Source organism: Larus michahellis, chromosome 10 (genome assembly GCF_964199755.1).
Source record: "Larus michahellis chromosome 10, bLarMic1.1, whole genome shotgun sequence".
NCBI classification, from domain to species: Eukaryota; Metazoa; Chordata; class Aves; order Charadriiformes; family Laridae; genus Larus; species Larus michahellis.
In genome coordinates this window covers 17,774,885-17,790,306 of record NC_133905.1, presented here as the reverse complement: position 1 = coordinate 17,790,306, position 15,422 = coordinate 17,774,885, and the positions used below count along the sequence as shown (strand labels likewise).

The following is a 15,422-nucleotide window of genomic DNA, read 5'->3' as shown; positions in this document are numbered from 1 at the left end:
AAGAGGCTCATGTGGGGTCAGACCACAAGCTATTGTCTCATCCACATGGAAGAGACAAGGTAGGTTGTCTGATATTCATCAGTTTGGTTCAGCAGATGGAGAAACCCTGTGAAATGGTGTTCAGCTCCTTGGTAATCATCATTACCTTTTGTATCGTGGTGGTATTGGCAGTGCAACGGTTCTTCTGTATCTGGAGGACCTGTGAAACGCCGATCAACATGCCATTCTTTGTCTCAAGAAATCTTCCATCCAAAGGAATATTATTGACAAACTTCTGCAAAGGAGAAAGAAATGGCTGAGACAATAACCTTCAACTTCTTTTGCATGGATTGCTTGACAGCTGTTGACAAACTGTAGGCAAACCTTAAGGCTGTATCCAGACACCAGCCTTAGAAAGTGATAGGTCTAGCCAGGTCCTCAAATGGCAGGACAGTCTTCCTTACCTGGGTGCTGTTTTGATAAAACATTAGCCAGTAGGAGAGTCCTAACATGCTGTTCTTATGGATTCCACTTCTCAAGTCCATGGGCAAGAGCTTCTCTCCCAGTACAACATGGTACTGCACTGTCTCCTTGTCCTAAATCCACAAAAAGCCCAAATGTTAGGACGCTTTTGACTTCCTAGACTACAATTCAGTCAGAGGTATGGCATGAGAAGAGTTCCTAAGCAATCTGTAACAGCTAACTAAGCCCATAGAGCCTAGTAACTCCCTATCACAGATGACTGATCACACCTGATGACTCTGTTACTGGACGAAGTCACAAATGTTTTTTGGAACCTTTCAAAAGATTCAAAATTGCCACAGATATGCCACAGCCAGTCAGAAAGGGGAACATGTTGTGCTGTCTATCCACATTCAAATCTACTCAGAAATTTACATCTGAAGTCCAAATATTCTTTTCAGATCCGACTGCAGCATCCCAGGAAACCCTCTCATTTCTCTCTGGCACGTTTCTCCAAGCTTTTAGCATCAGATATGCTTCTCCTCTCCATGCTCAAATCCACTGAACTCAAGTTTATCATCTGACAGTGTACACAACCCTGCACTTACTGCAATACGTATCCAAACTGCAAGCAAGCAGTGAGCTTACCAACTGTGTCACATTGGCAGCAAGGCAGTACTCCTCAATGGAATTATTTCCAGGAACAAAAATCGTATATTTTTCAGAGGACTCGATTTTTCCAATGAGCTGGTATTGCTAAAAAGTGTCAATACAGTAACATTAGCAATTACACTTGTACTCATTAAAGAACAAACCACACATGAAAACAATTACAAAGGCAAGAGTGCTAGAAGAAATGCTTGAAAATGGGATATGCAACTTCTACTCAGTCACACATATCTAATTGCTTGTTCCTTCTCCTGGGCTGACATAAATGCAGCTTCTCGGTTATCCTCAAACCTTCCTTCTCCTCTAGGTTTCTCTGCCCTCTACAAGCATAACAGCACCTATGCTAGACAAGTCATCTTCCACTGTAATAATATACCAATGATATAGAGATCTAACTGTAAGTGTATAACTCTTTGGCTGCTCAAAAGAGTTTTCCTAGAAGATCCCTCATGAACGGCAGGGAACAGGTGGTCTCCCTTTTCTCACCAGGCCGTCCAAATTTCAGTCGACCCGTACAGGATAAGGTGGGCATTTGCTCAAAAGACAGTTGACAACAACAGTAGTGCTAACCTCAACTGCTTACCTCTAGCAACTCCTTGAATGTGCTGAATGAGGCAACTGTCTCGAGTTGCTTTTGCAGACCTGGAGGACTCGATGGGATATCTCCTGAAGGTGGAAACAAAACCTGTGGAAAAAGTGAGTTCATTAGCAAGGCTGGGCAAGGGCCTGTGCGGGAAATCACACTAGACTGCCCTGCCTGCAAGAAAGGCAATTAGAAATGGCCTCGTTTTACACAATTCTGCAATAGCCTTAACTCTTCTGTCAGCCAAGAGAAGAGGAACTGCCCTCTGGCTTGTCCTGGAGACAAATATTTTAAACATTAAACACTGCTCCACAGGAAACATCTGTCAGGACCTTGTGATAACCAAATGTATTTTTGCTATTGTATGTCTTCCTAACTGTCCAGACACGTATTCCTCCTTGGGTCCATCACAGATGCTGCAACACAAACCCGCTGCTACATCTGCAGCATTTCCCAGTATCGCATGTACCGACGTACCTTACTGAGGACATGAATAATGCCATTGCTGGCAGGGATGTCACTGACAACAATACTCGCGTTCTGGATGGTTAATACCTGAAAAAGTATGAGAGGGAGAAGCAAAAGGATTAGAAATTGCCAAAGAAGTTCAAAATAAAGATATTGTTCATTCAAGGTTGCACATGATAGATCTGGGTACAATTTTTGAAAGATGTCTGAGTTTGAGGACATCCCATCCAGGCTCCCCATGGGATAGAGCAGCTCTTGAGCAGCTGAATTTGGCCCTGGTAGACGTGCATTATGTAAGAAACCCTTACGCCACTCCTGGTGCTTATCTGCCATCTGGTCGGTGGGTTGAGGGTGGGTAATTCTGGCCTGTCGTATGTTTTGAGCTTTTCCTCAGTGAAGACGCCTTCCAGAAAGTGGGCCCTGAAGGGAAGAAAGGCAGGCAAAGAAAATATTAGGGCACTGTTTGTAATAACAGGGAGATGAGACCATACCACCCAACACTGACGGCTGTCACATGAAGTAGGTAAACGTGGAGAGAAAGGTGGAGGGAATTACTTGTCCTGATGCCATCTGCATCAACATGACAAGGAAAATCTCTGCAAATACATGAAAAATAAACCCACTTCCCATAGCCTGTGGTCTGTTATGTTTTAAATGCCTACTAAATTCTTTGCCTGCTAGGTATTGTTTATGTATTTATCTCAAGATAACTCTTTATTGGTCTTGTACAAGCAGAAATCCAGCTCATGAATTTGTTTCTGTTTGGCAATATAAAGCAAAGGCAGGAGTCTCCTTGTACCTGACTAAAAATGGCAGCATGTAGGGGGTCAACCAGAAATCTTTCTCAGTCTCGCTCAAGTTTTTGATCGCGGCCTCTGATGGCACCAGGACGGTGACATTGGTTCCTGCTGGGATGCTGAAGAGAGATTTCTGCTTTCCAAAGCACAAAAATGAACAAATAAGACATGCCAGTGCCACATCTACACTACAAAATATAATCAACAGTCATCCCACATACACTCCAGCAGCACAGCAGGGTCTCCTCGCATGACAGGTAAGTGCTGTTGACAGTCAATGAATGCCACAGATGGTTTAGCCAAAAGAAGTGACACCTGTTTGCCAGGGGAAAACCTGCTGCTTTAAGCCCTACTTTTGTACTTCAATTAATCTTCAAACCCATTCAATTATATCCCTAAATCCTTTCTGAACCCTCAACACCAGTTTTGGGGGAGGCAACAAGATTATTCCTGGCAAAAGCAATACATGAAGCAGGACAGATAAGCTAAAGCTCAATTAGATGCTTCCACAGACTTACTGCAGTCTGCCTCTCTGCTATTGCCACACCGGAGACAGGGAAGAAGTAACAAGAAAAAGAACAAATATACAGTCTAACTTCTCAAAGCATGCTCTTCTGAAAAATAGCTATTATAATGCTACCCCTTTTTCTTTCCTTTCTGTGTTATTTTATGATGGCCAGCAGTTACAGATGATACAACCAGGAAAATTTAGTGTAACACAGCCCCAGCTTCCTCCGCTGTTAAAAATAAGGCCCCCAAAACACACTCACAACCCTCACTCTATCACAGACTCCAGAGCTTTTCTACATGCCTTCTCTGTGACGATTTCTCCTTTGCTGTTGTTTTGTTTTCCTCTAACGGAAGATAAACAGAGCTGCTCTTTCTCTAACAGCAGTGTTCACGGAGATTTCACTTCTACCAAACTTAAGCACGTGGGCATCCCATGGCTGTTCTTACCTGAAGCCACTCGTAGAAGCCTGCGAAGTGGGAATTCTGGTCCAGCTCCTTCCAAAGAGAAACAACAGGAGGGTTACCCCTGCTGAGCACTGGGGTCGCAGGGCTGGGAGACCCAGGGGGCAGGAAAGGAGCCCTCTGCAGTATCAAATCTGGCAATAATGCCTTAGACATTCCTCTCTTACCTCACAACCACTACAGGCACTGTGTGTCATGGGGAGGGATGGCCACTCCCAAAACTACATTCCATCCATTTAAAAAAATATACTCCCAAATAAACAAACTCTCTTCAGCTCATCTGCAGTTGCTCGTGTTTACAAGGGACAGGGACCGAATCCACAATGGCATTTGATATTTCTAGTGACAAAAAATGGGCCTAGCAGCTCTGATCTGAAAAATTTTCCAAACAACAAAAAGATGACTTATTGCAGAGGACAGATGGGGTGAAGCAGCTTAGAAATTACTGCCAATGGTTTCATGAACACATCGGCCTTGGCACCAGTTCTGTCTATGTGGCCTTGGGCTGACAGACACATGTGCTCTGCTGTCAGGTTGGTGCTGGGAGAAGGAGTCAACTCAGGTAACAGAGAAAAGGAAAGTAAGAGCAGAGCCACTTCTCTCCGGTCTCAAGACGACCTCAGACGTTTACTTTTTACTCACTTTTAGAATGTCCCCATAGCATGTCATGCCATCCCCCATGAAGCCTTGAGGGCAAGCACAGGATCTCTCTCCTCCTCCAAGGGGTACACACTTAGCCTGCAAATACAAGGAAAGGAGAAATTAGAGAGCAAACACAGTGCTACACCTATCTAGGAACTGAATTTTTGCCTCCTACAGTCTGGGCTAAAGGAGCACACACAAGCACCTTCCTCCTGTTGCCTTTACGGTGGCACTGAATTTATAACTCATGCAGCAAAGCCTACGTGATGGCTCTGGTTGGGTGAACTCACAAAAATCAGAGGATCTGCCTGGGTAAATCAGAGACCAAAGCTTTACAACACCTCAGTGGCATGCCAATAAGACGATGTAATGTAAATCCTTGCAATTATCTCGATGCTGTGGCTGCAAAACCTCTGCCAAGGAGCAGAGGAACCTCCACTGCCATGTCAGCCTTGGGACAGCACTTTAGCTACTCACTAGGTCATGGCAGCCACCGTTGTCCATGAGGCATGGGTTGATTGCATCACAGTTGTGGCCATCGCCAGCATAACCCCTCTTGCAGACACACTTGCTCTGGAAGAAAGAGACATTTCAATTTTATAGGCCTTTCAGAGTATCCTCATTTGCTACCCGAAAAAGGCCTAAAGCAGCAAAACTATTCTTAATTTATTTTCACAAGTTTTCTTCCTGGTCCCTCAAGAGCTGGAAACGTGGAGCTATTTCCTTAGCAGGAACTGCCTGCTTACTTAAGCACATTGATCCCTTGCACTGCTTGGCTGTGGGAGAGTCACTTGAAGATGATGGTTTCCATCTTTATTTCCAGCTTTTGAGGGAATGTCACAGACTTAGTGGATGGGAGAAAGAGGGCTTAATTTCAAAGCTTCCTGCTTTCAAGATAGCTGAGAGAGCACTTGCACAACTCTCCTCACTAAAATCTCCTAAAGATTTGTCACCTTTTCTCAGCACATTGTCCAGTGCTCCCCTGGCTCAGTGGGGAGAAGCACCATGAGACGCAGCACCCTGAGAAGCCACCTCTCCTGCGTGCCTTCCTCCTCTCTCAAGATGCCCAACTGCCTGCCCAGCTCCCTCCATGGACTATCTGAAGAGCTGCACATGCTTTTCTATACATTTTAGCATTGCTTAGAGAAAATACTGTGATCTGGGAACGAGGGGGACACAGCAATTGATGCCTTATACTGAGCTGTATTATGGAGCGTAGTCTCTTCCCTTTGCTTCATAAAAGTTTCAGAGTAGAGCAGCAGCCTCAAACCCATCAGTGCATCTCACCTCATGCAAGCACACTGCAGTTTTAGCTGCAGCCGGTGTTTCTGGGAGCAGACCAGCAGGCTTTGCTGCTGCTCAGCCCAGTTTCTACCTCTGGCAATCCCAGGCCACCTCAGAGCAGCTTAGGAAATGTTAAGTCCACCATTAGACTGTTTAGCATTGATGATACCTGGCCAGGGCCGATATAAACGCAGTCAGCATTGATGTGACAGTTCCCTCTGCTCTCCAGCATGCAGTTGTCTATAGCCACGCAGACCTTCCCGTCCCCGGTCCAGCCTGTGTTGCACTGGCAGGTGGCGGTGCCGGGGCCTGTACTGGTGCACAGGGCCTGCAGAAGAAGGGAGAGAAAAAGAATTACACTCGGCAGAAGAAGGGAGGGAGTGTGGTGCAAATACAACAACAAATCTCCTTCATCAGACCGTGGAGAGTTTGTGAATGACCAACTGATTCCAGCGCTGGGGGTAGGGGGTGGAGGCATCTCTTCCAGAAAAGTCCTAGACAACTTCATAATAAAGCGATTCTGGAAACATTTACTGTTTTCAGAGAGGCAGACACTTGTGTCTAGGGTGGCTCAGAACTCCCAGGGCATTCTCCACGCTTCTGTAAAGCTTTTCCATTACAGAAATATTCCCTGAAGAGTAGGAGCACAGCCTCCTGGCTGGACATGCGGGATGGAATCAGTGATGGAAGGCAGAGGCAGATGTCTCTCAGGAAAGACCTACTTTGTACCCAGTGCCATCCTATTTCCTTCTACGCAGCCCAATGGGTTCCTCTCACTCAAGGGTCTAAATTATGATAAGGTCTGACCATTTGTCAGTAATTTCCATCATAAAGCACCACGGTTCTTTACTAAGGATAATAATGTAGCTTTGAATGGATAATAATGTAGTGCTGATGGTTACTAGAACTAGGAGTTGGAGCTCACAGATAAGCTACAGCCTCAACACAGCAACAGAGAAACTAACACACATTAGAAGAGCTTGAGGGGAAAATCAATACAAACCAAAAATTATCTGTACAGCTAATCTCTGTAGCTGCCAAAATACCTCATGCAAACCAGCCAAACTCTCCCTGGGGTGTTGCATTTTGGCACCAACCCAAATGACAGACATCCTTATGATGACTAGTCAAGGTACCTGTTATTCCACCCCATTTTACGGACAGGGAAAGTCAGCACACAAAATGTGTCACAGTCCCAGGAGTCCTGGATCCCTGCTCTGATTGACAGGAGTTGCTTCTCCATGCTTCGACAGTCTGACCCCACTTACATTCTGTGAACAGCCTCCTCGTCCTGGCTGACTGCACAGGTCGATGGGCTGGCAGGAAAAGCCGTCACCCTCATATCCATCCATGCAGATGCACCTTAAAATTATAAGCACAAAAGGGACACAGATAGAGCAGCTCCTGAAAGCCATCAGAGAGCAAAAAGGCAGTCTGAGCCTCTCATGCGAGAACCTGACTGAGATTTCTAGCAGGTTGGATGCATTACTCAAACAATCCTGTGCAGCAAGTAGGCAGGCATATACATGCAATTACAGGGCTGGCAGCCTCACAGCGCTGCGTGCCTGTACAATGACACTGTGCCCACCTGAATGTGTATGCGAGAAAGACTGACCTTGCCGTGTCATTGAGGCTGCAGACAGCGTGCTGGTGGCAGTACTGGGACAGCCCGCCCGGGCCACAGTTCTTGGATGTCTTGTCACAGAATTTCCCGCTATAGCCTTCCTTACAGGACCAGGACTGACACACACCACCGCTGCCAGGCCTGTTGTCACAGACACCATGGACACAGCCACAATCTGTCAAGTACGTGTGTAAGATCAGTAACTACAAAAAGTCCAGAATCCACCACAGTGACAGCATTTTGTAGATTCCCAACTTTCCTTCACAACCTCTTGTGACACCAAAGGATCATCCCATTTGTTCTTGACAGAGGGATGTCTGCTGAGAGACATCCACCATAAACCAAAACCTGTCAGGGGAACAGATCCTGTGACTGCATGGGTCCGTGTTTTTTATAGGCTGTAAGGACAGGCTCAAATTTAAGCTATCAAGCTCAAGGTCCTTGTCAACTGTCTTTCCTTTCCTTGCAGGAGAGATCTAAATCAAAGCCCCACACCTAAATTTGTCTGATGTTTCCAAGACCCCCATCACCACTGTCATATCAGCCATGTTTTCATAGAATCATAGAATGTGTTGGGTTGGAAGGGACCTTTAAAGGTCACCTAGTCCAGCCCCCTGCACTTTTCTCCACTGTTGTTTGAAAGGACACCCATGATGACAATTCCATCACTTCCTCTGTGATGCTGGTCTTGCCAGAAGGGAATCCAGTACAGATGAACCTGTACTATATCCTTGCCCTACATTTTCCTCTAGTCTCTCTATGAGAATTACCAACCTTCATCACAGTTCTCGCCGTGCTTGTTTGGGTTTGAACAGATGTGGCAGGCTATTCCTTTGAAACCTTCAAAGCAGTGACAGTTGCCATTCCCTTGTATGCCATCGCTGCACTGGAAGGAAAACAAAAAGAAAACCAAAGTGACTGAAGCTCAGGGAACCAAGGCAATGCCAAGGTGTTGATATCTATCAAAGGCACTTTGATACTTGCAGTAAAAAAATAGGACTTTGAAGAGTGGCGGTAGTAATACAAAATCCCCCATAGCCAGAGCTGTCCCCAGCTGCCATGACATGATTCATGTTAGAGCTCAAGACAGAAAACCCACTGAATACATGTCATTCTCCCTGGATCTTCTGCTGCCGCCGCTGTGAGCCTAGCCTGGAGCACAAATTCTGAATTGCACTCACCTACAACTACACTCTCTAACCACACTGTCTCATCGCAACACAGCAGGATCTTTAATACTTACATTTCCCCGGCCATAGCATGGACTGGAAAATCCCCCTGGGCATGGCATGCAGTCTGGACCAAAGAATCCTTTGCAGCATCCAGGTTTCTGAAACAAAAGCAAAATTGGTAAGGTATGACGTGGCTTAACAAGAATTGCCTGGAGTCATCCTGCCCCCATAATGCTGAGATCCTGGTCCTCCTCTCTGCCATGGACTGAAACAGACTGCCTCATTTGGCATCTGCGCTTCTAGAAGCTCATGCACTTAAAATTATTTTTCAACAATACCCCTCTTTCTGGTCACAGCCTATTCTTCTCAAAATAAATTACTATTTTCTGCTCTCTCTCTGACTTCAACAAACAGGGTCTATGTTTTCTATGAGCTTTTATTTCTTTAATAGTGCTGACCCACTCACTCCTACTTTATCCTTGCGAGGACTGCGTTCCTTTGGAGGGACGTAGCAGTCCTGGATCGCAGGCCTTGTGACGACTGACCAATGGAAGAACAACAATAAGACAAACAATCAGCAGTATTTAATGAGACAGCCACAAATCATTCCATATAGTTGTCACTGTGAGAGCTCAGGAGCTGCAGACAAACGAGGTCCACAAACTCGCTAAGGGCGACTTGCCCGAACCATCTGACAATGTCTCATAAACAGGATGCAATCACTTCACAGCTTACAGCACTTTCCCTGTGCTCAGCTTCCGTTGGGAGAAACGCTAAAACCAGGGCAACTCTCAGAGAAAACGTGCCACAGCTACCACTGCACTATTTGTTTCATGAATTCCTCCAGCTTGGCTGGTGGCAAGTAGTGTGCTTTATTTTATTTATTTATTGTGTTCAGGCTTAACTGAGCTGTTTTCTAAAATTTGCAGCAGATTGGTACCCTGTGTTCTCTCTGTGTTTGCCAAAGAGAAAGTGGGTAGCTAGTTCATGTGACAGTCCTGGGGACAGCCCTTTGCACGGGACAGCTTTTCTTTTGCTCCCATCCAGCCCTCTCTCAGCTCAAGGAGTCAGAGCTCTTGATGAACGAGGAAGAGCAACACTGAGCTCCTTTCAAAGGGAATGCGGTCTGCCATCACACTCACCGTGATGGTTTGATTGCAGTACCTGGCGCACCCCTTCTTCCGGACATTCAGGCCTTGTGGATCATGGGTGTAGACACATTCTTTTGGGAAGAGCATTGGTTCCTGTACAAACAAAACAAGTCATCAGCACTGTAACCTTCCCCTCCGCTCTTTTTGCTGCAGAGAGCAACTATGCCTATCTCTGAGCTGAGGAAGTTCACAGAGGAGCCAAGGTGAGCAAGATAGCGTTATGGCATGCCTATCATGAAAGAAGGCACACGGTGGCTTCCTCTCAATTCCAGCAGTCCCGAAGTCTGAGCCAAGGTGCTGCCCTTTTGTTCTGGTAATAGTGTCTATGATAAAGGAGAGAGTGAGAGCAGGGGGAGAGGATAGGGAAAGTTGGGGAGGAGGGGAAGAGACAAGGGGGAGAAAAGGCAGGGGGGAGAAATAGAAGGTAAGAAAGAGGGGAGGAAAGAGGAAGGAGATGGGGGGAAAGGCAGGAGGGAGGGAGAGTGGGGCAGAGCGGTAGTAAGAGAGAATGAGAGTGTGAGGGAGGAAAGGAAAAAGAGGGAGGGAGGTGAGACAGAGAGAGCGAGAGAGAGGGGAAAGGACTGCAAATAATTACGGAACAATGCTCAGTGACCTATCATGGAGTAAGACAGGGGCAGAATTGAGCACCATAGATCACAGAATGGTTTGGGTTGGAAGGGACCTTAAAGATCATCCAGATCCAACCCCACTGCCATGGCCAGGGACACCTCCCACTAGACCAGGCTGCTCAAAGCCCCATCCAGCCTGGCCTTGAACACTTCCAGGGATGGGGCATGCACAACTTCTCTGGGCAACCTGTTCCAGTGCCTCACCACCCTCATAGTGAAAAATTTCTTCCTAGTATCTCATCTAAATCTGCTCTCTTTCAGTTTAAAACTGCTACCCGTCATCCTATCACTACACTCCTTGATAAAGAGTCCCTCCCCAGCTTTCCTGTAGGCCCCCTTTAAGCACTGTAAGGCCACTGTAAGGTTTCCCTGGAGCCTTCTCTTCTCTAGGCTGAACAAACCCAACTCTCTCAGCCTGTCTTCATAGGAGAGGTGCTCCAGCCCTCTGGTCATCTTCATGGCTCTCCTCTGGACTCACTCCAGCAGGTCCATGTCCTTCTTATGTTGGGGGCCCCACAGCTGGGTGCAGTACTCCAGGTGGTGTCTCATGAGAGCATAGTAGAGGGGAGAATCACCTCCCTCAACCTGCTGGCCACGCTTCTTTCGATGCAGCTCAATCTTCATCTTCACACTTCCACCTAGCTTTAGATTTCCCCATAAAACAGACTGTTTCTATATTAGAACAAACACCTTTCCGGCTTCTTGCACTCCTTACACAGTCTCTAATATTTAGTGAGAGTAAGACTATTCTTTATCCTGTAATAATATCATAGCAAACTGGTATCCTAGACGTGTAGTCCTAGATCCATTACTAGATACTTAGAAAGTGGGATTTCCAAAACAGATTTACCACCACAGATTTCCCTGCAGTATGTAAATACTGTCTCTTAACAAAAGGAGCAGTTTTCTAAATCATTCCCACAAAACTCAGGAAAGTCTTAATTATAAATATGTCTATATTAACAAAAGTCTGGTATACTTCATGCATTTTCTCTTATATAAGCAAAGTTAATACATTACAGATTAACAAAGCAGCAAAATTGCACAACCCTAAACAAGGTTTACCTAATTTTGTTGATACATTCACTTTCAGATTAAGAGCTTGATTTCTCTACCTCAGCAATGCATTTATTCTAGGTATTACTGTAAATTCTAATAGGTTTATTACAATAGAAAACAAAAAAGCGTTACTTGCATCCCAACGATACCAACCACTATTTGCTATTGGAAGAGCTCTGGGTAGTAAATTACTCCACCGGAAACTCCGCATGCTACCTCCTTGACACAACTAATCTGCAGAAGCGCCTTGACCCTCACAGGGCAAAAATACTCACCCTCTGTGCTTAACTTTAAGTATCCTAGCAGCATCCCAGCATTCAGTGAATTATTCACATATTTAATGTAAGCACGTACACATTAAAAGCCACACAGTTTACAGCAGGCTCAAACTCCACCGTACTGTAAGACGAAGTTCTCAGATCTGAGGCTTCTCCAGGAACACCCTACTCCATGATACGATCACATTTTCACACTATAAACAATACACTACATCAAAAGCTATTCGGGCTAAGATGGCCCATTCAGAGAAGGCATAGCTGAGCGCAGCTCTCGTGGATTTATTCAAAGTCAAATTCATTTCACTGGCTAAAATCACTGGCACAAAAACATTTCACTGGCTAAAATACTATTTAATTTACAGCCTTTAAAAACCGAAGGGTTTAAAATTTGGTGCAGCTATCCTTTTACACCTATATTTAATATTTTAATACATTTTCTCTCTAACTGGACAGTCTTTAATGATCCAAACAATTGGCCAAGTGCAAAAAAGCAGAGCAATTCACGTCACAGCCTTGATGCTTAGCTTCACGACAGCTGTTACTTCAAAAGTACGCACATGCACTGTCTCCACTGTCTGTGAAACCCACTACATTCAAAGTTACCTTTTTTTGTCTTCTTAATAAAAATATCTTCCCTCTTTACAAACCAAAACTTAAAGCTTCAGAAAAAAATGAGGTTTGAAACACAGGTATAACAGAAGTTTTTTGTTTCATTACTATAAAATTTATCCATGCCTGGATCACTTGCACATCAAATTGCTCTGTTACGTGAGGAATACTAAATAAGATTTGTAACTGCTCACTCATAACAAGAGTCATTTAATGGATATCTCACAGAAAAAAGGATCATTATCGTACACACACACTTACTCCTCGCTTCTATTTTTCTGCAAGAAGACAAACAGATTGAAAGAGAAAGCAAGCTCAGTTGCCTTTGAAAACAAACTTAGTGACAAAACCAAAAATAGGCCATTGTATCCCCACAATTGAACCTCTCAATTGAACCCTCAGTTGCAGGTGTTTGCTTAACCAAAACCCAAACTTGCAGTAGAGACATGTCAGTTAATGCAAAGTGAATGCTCTACTGACTTTTGATCATAGGAGAGAAATTAGCATTAAAAGTTATTACTGCTTTAAGTTTAATCATTGGCAAAATCAGCAGAACTAATTTTAGCTGAGCAAGGCAATGTTCTGAAAACTTTGTTAAAAGGTAATTTTCAAAGTCCAATAAATGAACCTGAAATGCAAGGATGAGAGTGACAATATACATCCAAAGATCTAGTACATTCAGTGCTTGAAACACACGAACAGTTGTATTTGTTCCAAGGACGTGCCAACTATCTATCAGTACTGAGTTTCTAAATCTGTTGCAACATTAAGAAGCAACAAGTAAAATTACCTATGTGCAACTAATGTGCAAATGACTACAAAAATTTCAGTAGCAACTGTTTAATACAATGGTAAAATACAAAACTGACAATGGAACTACTGATTTTCTAGTAACGTTGTGTATACATCAGAGCATCCTAATCAAAAAGGAAAAAAGAAATCAGCACGTAGAAGGAAAATGGAAGCATGACGAATTTGTTAATTATATACTACAAACAGCAAGGGTTTGATGTGTGAAGTTACATATTAAAATATTATCAAATGTCTGATAATTGAAAAAAAAAATAACAGAGCCAATTTTCAAGGAAAATTTAACGGCTCAGGCAAGTAAGGCAAACGGAAACTCTTGCCAATTTTTCCTTTTCCTTTTAACGTGTCATTGTCTTCTTTTGCAGAAGCTCACAGTGATCCTATGCTGACACCTTTAAGGAAAGAAATACATCGGGCATCACATGCATTACCGGCAACAATGCAACATATATCGATAATGAGGAATACAAAGCAAGTCCTTGGAGTTCTTCACTCTAATTCAACAATTTTGATTTTAAAATCTTATTGACATCAAATGCTGCTGAATGTGTGGGCTGGTGGCAGAGGCGATGCTCTTAAAAAAACCAGGATAATCGCATTAGGCTGCCCAATCTAAAAACATGCCAGCAAACATTTGGATTCTGATCTATCATACTTTGTCACATGCTTACACAGAAAAATTGTTTTAAAAATACTTTATAAAGGGTGTTGCATGTAGTTGTATGTAGTGTTTTCCAACTCTTGTACTACTTAAGACAAATTGCATTTCTTCTGGCTTCTGGATGATTCTGGCTTCACCTGCCTCAATCAGAGAGGAAATTTCACTGCGACTAGTGATTTTGCAGAGCTATATACTTCAGACATTCATGCTGTGACAGCATCAGCAAGTTCTGCTGGATGTCAGATCTCTCAGAAGACACCCAACAGTTAACAGTGGTGATCACCTCTCCGGCTTTCACAAACAACATCTTGAGCCTGGCCTTCACATGGGGATTTCCTGGAACTTGCTGTTCTGCTAAACTCAGCGTGGGATAACTCAAACACCAGCACCCAGCCTCCTCCTCCTTACTCCACCTTCAGCTAGTTCTGCTCATCTCTGAATCAACCTGGAGCGTAGGCCAAGAACAAATTGTTTCTCACCCTCTGCAATGCAGAAAGCTTGTTGTGATTCTCTGTCCATGATATAGGCACTGGTAGCACTGGATGGTACTAGTGGGATCAGGCTTGGTTCTGGCAGTGTGGAGGAGCTGGCAGAGTCGGCATGCAAGCAGGAAAGCTCTGCCTGAGGCAAAGCAGAAGTGCTAGAAGTCTACAATTTCATTTAGCCCAGACTGTCTCACAGCTCCCTCCACTGATTCAGCAAACTGACTTCAGAATAAGAAATAGCACAGAGCAGTTAATGGGTGACAGTCTGGGATCACAGACCATAGATATGTGGGGAGTTTGTATCCTCTATCAATCCTCTCTTCTGGTTGCCTTTCCTGCTCTCTATTTATTTAAAAGTGGCTTGGGTTAGAAACTGTCTATCAGTGTGTTGGTATGTCATCATGCAAAGAAGAAACTACTGGAAATAACCACAAATATTTACCATTTCTCTGCTGCCAGGTGGGCAAACGCTGTTGTTGAGGGCCTCACAATCCACACAAGAGCCCTGTTAAGAAAACAAGAGAGGAAAACTTAATGTTCTCAAAGGAGGCCATTAGCCATGCCAAGAACACTACAGAGCTACTGCTCCCAGTATACATCACAACACGTATCAGAAACGTTCCTAGGAAGGAGCTTCCACACTCTGAAATGGGGTAAGTTTATCACTTAAATAAAATGACTCCTTTGTCTGAGGAGATGCTTGCACCTGAGTGCAAGATGGAGTCTGTCTCCACTCTGTGAGTATATCAGCCACTAGACACACAGCTATGCTGGAAAACACTTTGGGCATGCATGCAGCAGGCCCCAGTAAAACAGCAAGTTATGTGGACCCACTTGCCACTTGGGATTAACTGTGTCTCTTCAAATCAGGTGCCTCTTGCCTACTCAGAGCCTCATCTTCTTTCTTCAGTAACCTACCAATGATCAAATTGGGGAGCAAGCGCCTAAAATAAGGTATACAAAACTGTTCACGTGAGAACATCACACAACACGTGTAGCTCCTGCTACTGAATAACTGCTTCCTGTCCAGGCTACAGGACACCAATGCTGATAGTGATGGGAACAAAGCATTGTCACCTGAGTTAGCA

The 15,422-nt window shown here is 44.4% G+C and overlaps 1 protein-coding gene across 3 annotated transcripts in view; it reads right to left on the bottom strand.

The window, feature by feature from the left end:
- Positions 1–15,422, bottom strand: part of STAB1 (stabilin 1) — a 61,258-nt gene that overhangs the window by 21,413 nt on the left and 24,423 nt on the right. For all 3 annotated transcript variants that reach the window (XM_074602761.1, XM_074602762.1, XM_074602763.1), the window contains 17 exons: positions 14,777–14,839; positions 9,795–9,896; positions 8,724–8,810; positions 8,255–8,366; positions 7,472–7,655; positions 7,125–7,218; positions 6,026–6,184; positions 5,050–5,145; positions 4,573–4,668; positions 3,916–3,963; positions 2,961–3,094; positions 2,470–2,581; positions 2,171–2,248; positions 1,694–1,795; positions 1,090–1,197; positions 444–575; positions 146–274 (listed from right to left, as the gene is read on the bottom strand). In XM_074602761.1, coding sequence (XP_074458862.1) covers positions 146–274; positions 444–575; positions 1,090–1,197; positions 1,694–1,795; positions 2,171–2,248; positions 2,470–2,581; positions 2,961–3,094; positions 3,916–3,963; positions 4,573–4,668; positions 5,050–5,145; positions 6,026–6,184; positions 7,125–7,218; positions 7,472–7,655; positions 8,255–8,366; positions 8,724–8,810; positions 9,795–9,896; positions 14,777–14,839 — 1,836 coding nt within the window. The remainder of the gene's footprint in view (positions 1–145; positions 275–443; positions 576–1,089; positions 1,198–1,693; positions 1,796–2,170; positions 2,249–2,469; positions 2,582–2,960; positions 3,095–3,915; positions 3,964–4,572; positions 4,669–5,049; positions 5,146–6,025; positions 6,185–7,124; positions 7,219–7,471; positions 7,656–8,254; positions 8,367–8,723; positions 8,811–9,794; positions 9,897–14,776; positions 14,840–15,422) is intronic.